This window comes from Aegilops tauschii, chromosome 3 (genome assembly GCF_002575655.3).
Source record: "Aegilops tauschii subsp. strangulata cultivar AL8/78 chromosome 3, Aet v6.0, whole genome shotgun sequence".
In the NCBI taxonomy this organism is placed as follows: Eukaryota; Viridiplantae; Streptophyta; class Magnoliopsida; order Poales; family Poaceae; genus Aegilops; species Aegilops tauschii.
Genome location: NC_053037.3, coordinates 44,303,357 through 44,304,922, shown reverse-complemented (window position 1 = coordinate 44,304,922; position 1,566 = coordinate 44,303,357). Strand labels below are relative to the sequence as shown.

Below are 1,566 nucleotides of genomic sequence, written 5' to 3'. Positions count from 1 at the left end.
ATGGCTTCCAGTTTGCAGCCATGGTTTCTCCTCCTCCTCCTCCCCCTCCTCTCTTTGGTGCTTAGCCTGGCAGCGCCTGCGGCGGTGTTCAACGACAACTTCGTGGCGGTAGGGGGTACAGATGCTAATCACCTAGTTAATCAGGGGACATCAGTTCGCCTCGTCTTGGATAGGAGCTCCGGTACGTATCAACTTTTTCTCCTACGCATCGATGATCAGGAGATTATGCTAATAATGTGGTTTTAATATACTAAATTAAGTTGAACCAAATTGCGATGTATTGAAAAGTTGACGCAATTTGAGTGGATTTGAGCCAAAACTTGTATCTTTGCGTTGGATGCAGGGGCTGGATTTAGTTCCAAGGTGGCGTATGGTTCAGGGTGGATCCAAATGAGGATCAAGATACCCGCTGGGTACACTGCTGGGGTTGTAACGGCCTTCTATGTGAGTGTTGTGACATTTTGTATAGCCATTTCATTCCGTTTGATGAAAACTAGAACTCAGATGTATTTTATGTATTCTTGTAGCTCACGTCGGAGCCCGAGTACGGTGACCACGATGAGATGGATTTCGAGTTCTTGGGCAACGTGGAGGGCAAGCCGGTGGCTCTCCAGACCAACATCTTCCTGAACGGCAAAGGCGAGAGGGAGCAGAAGTTCGACCTTTGGTTTGACCCGGGTGCCGATTTCCATGAGTACAAGATACTCTGGAACCCCTACCAGCTCGTGTAAGCCCATCCATCATCCATAATCATTCTGCAATCTGCTCTAGCGGATCAATGTATATACAATATCACGTGCACCTTGACTGCAGTATGTTTGTCGACGACACGCCCATACGGGTGCTGAAGAACCTCACGCCCGGCCAGTTCCTGGTGAGGCCGATGAAGATCCGGGGGAGCCTCTGGGACGGCTCTGATTGGGCGACGGACAATGGCAAATACAGGGTCGACTATAACCGTGCGCCGTTCACCGCCGTGTTACAGGGTTTCGACGTCTACGGCTGCCCTGCCACCGGAGGCGCGCCGTGTGGCTCACTGAGCCTGTCGTGGAACGCGATTCGGAGCCTGACGCCCGCGCAGGAGGCGGCGTACAAGAACGCCAAGAGCAAGTACATGACGTACGACTACTGTACCGATAAGTCTAGGCCCAACTTTCATCTACCAGGGGAGTGCAACAATAACTAATTACCTTTCTGGTTTAGGATTATTAGATAAACAAGGAAGCTATCAACTCTCTGTTATTATGAAAAGAAGGTCTGAATTCATAAGAAAGAAGAAATTTTCTTTTTGTGGGAAAAAGGAAAATATTTGGTAGTGATCCCAATCTAAATGTAAACTATAATAATAATCTTTATATAAGTTTCAGCTTATTTGTTCGTTCTCCCACGTACGACCGGCTTTCCATGCGTACGCTGTGCCCGTCAAAATTTTATTTTCATCACTTCTTCGTTCGTCCTCCCCACGTATGACCCCACCCTTCCACCGACTTTCCATGTTGCATATATGGCGTAGAACCTAACATATGTAGGACACACACTAGAGCAAAGAACTGCGAGAGGACCTCT

At 48.3% G+C, this 1,566-nt stretch overlaps 1 protein-coding gene across 1 annotated transcript; it reads left to right on the top strand.

The window, feature by feature from the left end:
• On the top strand, positions 1-1,325 carry LOC109778583 (putative xyloglucan endotransglucosylase/hydrolase protein 1). Its single transcript, XM_020337153.2, has 4 exons — positions 1-181; positions 344-444; positions 528-727; positions 814-1,325. Exons 1-4 carry the CDS (start codon positions 1-3, stop codon positions 1,184-1,186), a joined length of 855 nt encoding a protein of 284 aa, XP_020192742.1. The 3' UTR covers positions 1,187-1,325.
• Positions 1,326-1,566: the final 241 nt, after the last annotated feature.

What these genes read in the sequence shown, in the direction of transcription:
- LOC109778583 (XM_020337153.2), top strand. Translation starts at nt 1, where the DNA reads ATGGCTTCCAGTTTGCAGCCATGGTTTCTCCTCCTCCTCCTCCCCCTC. An exon ending in CGTCTTGGATAGGAGCTCCG is followed by an intron (nt 182 to 343) that starts GTACGTATCAAC and finishes CGTTGGATGCAG; the next exon opens with GGGCTGGATTTAGTTCCAAG. An exon ending in GGGTTGTAACGGCCTTCTAT is followed by an intron (nt 445 to 527) that starts GTGAGTGTTGTG and finishes GTATTCTTGTAG; the next exon opens with CTCACGTCGGAGCCCGAGTA.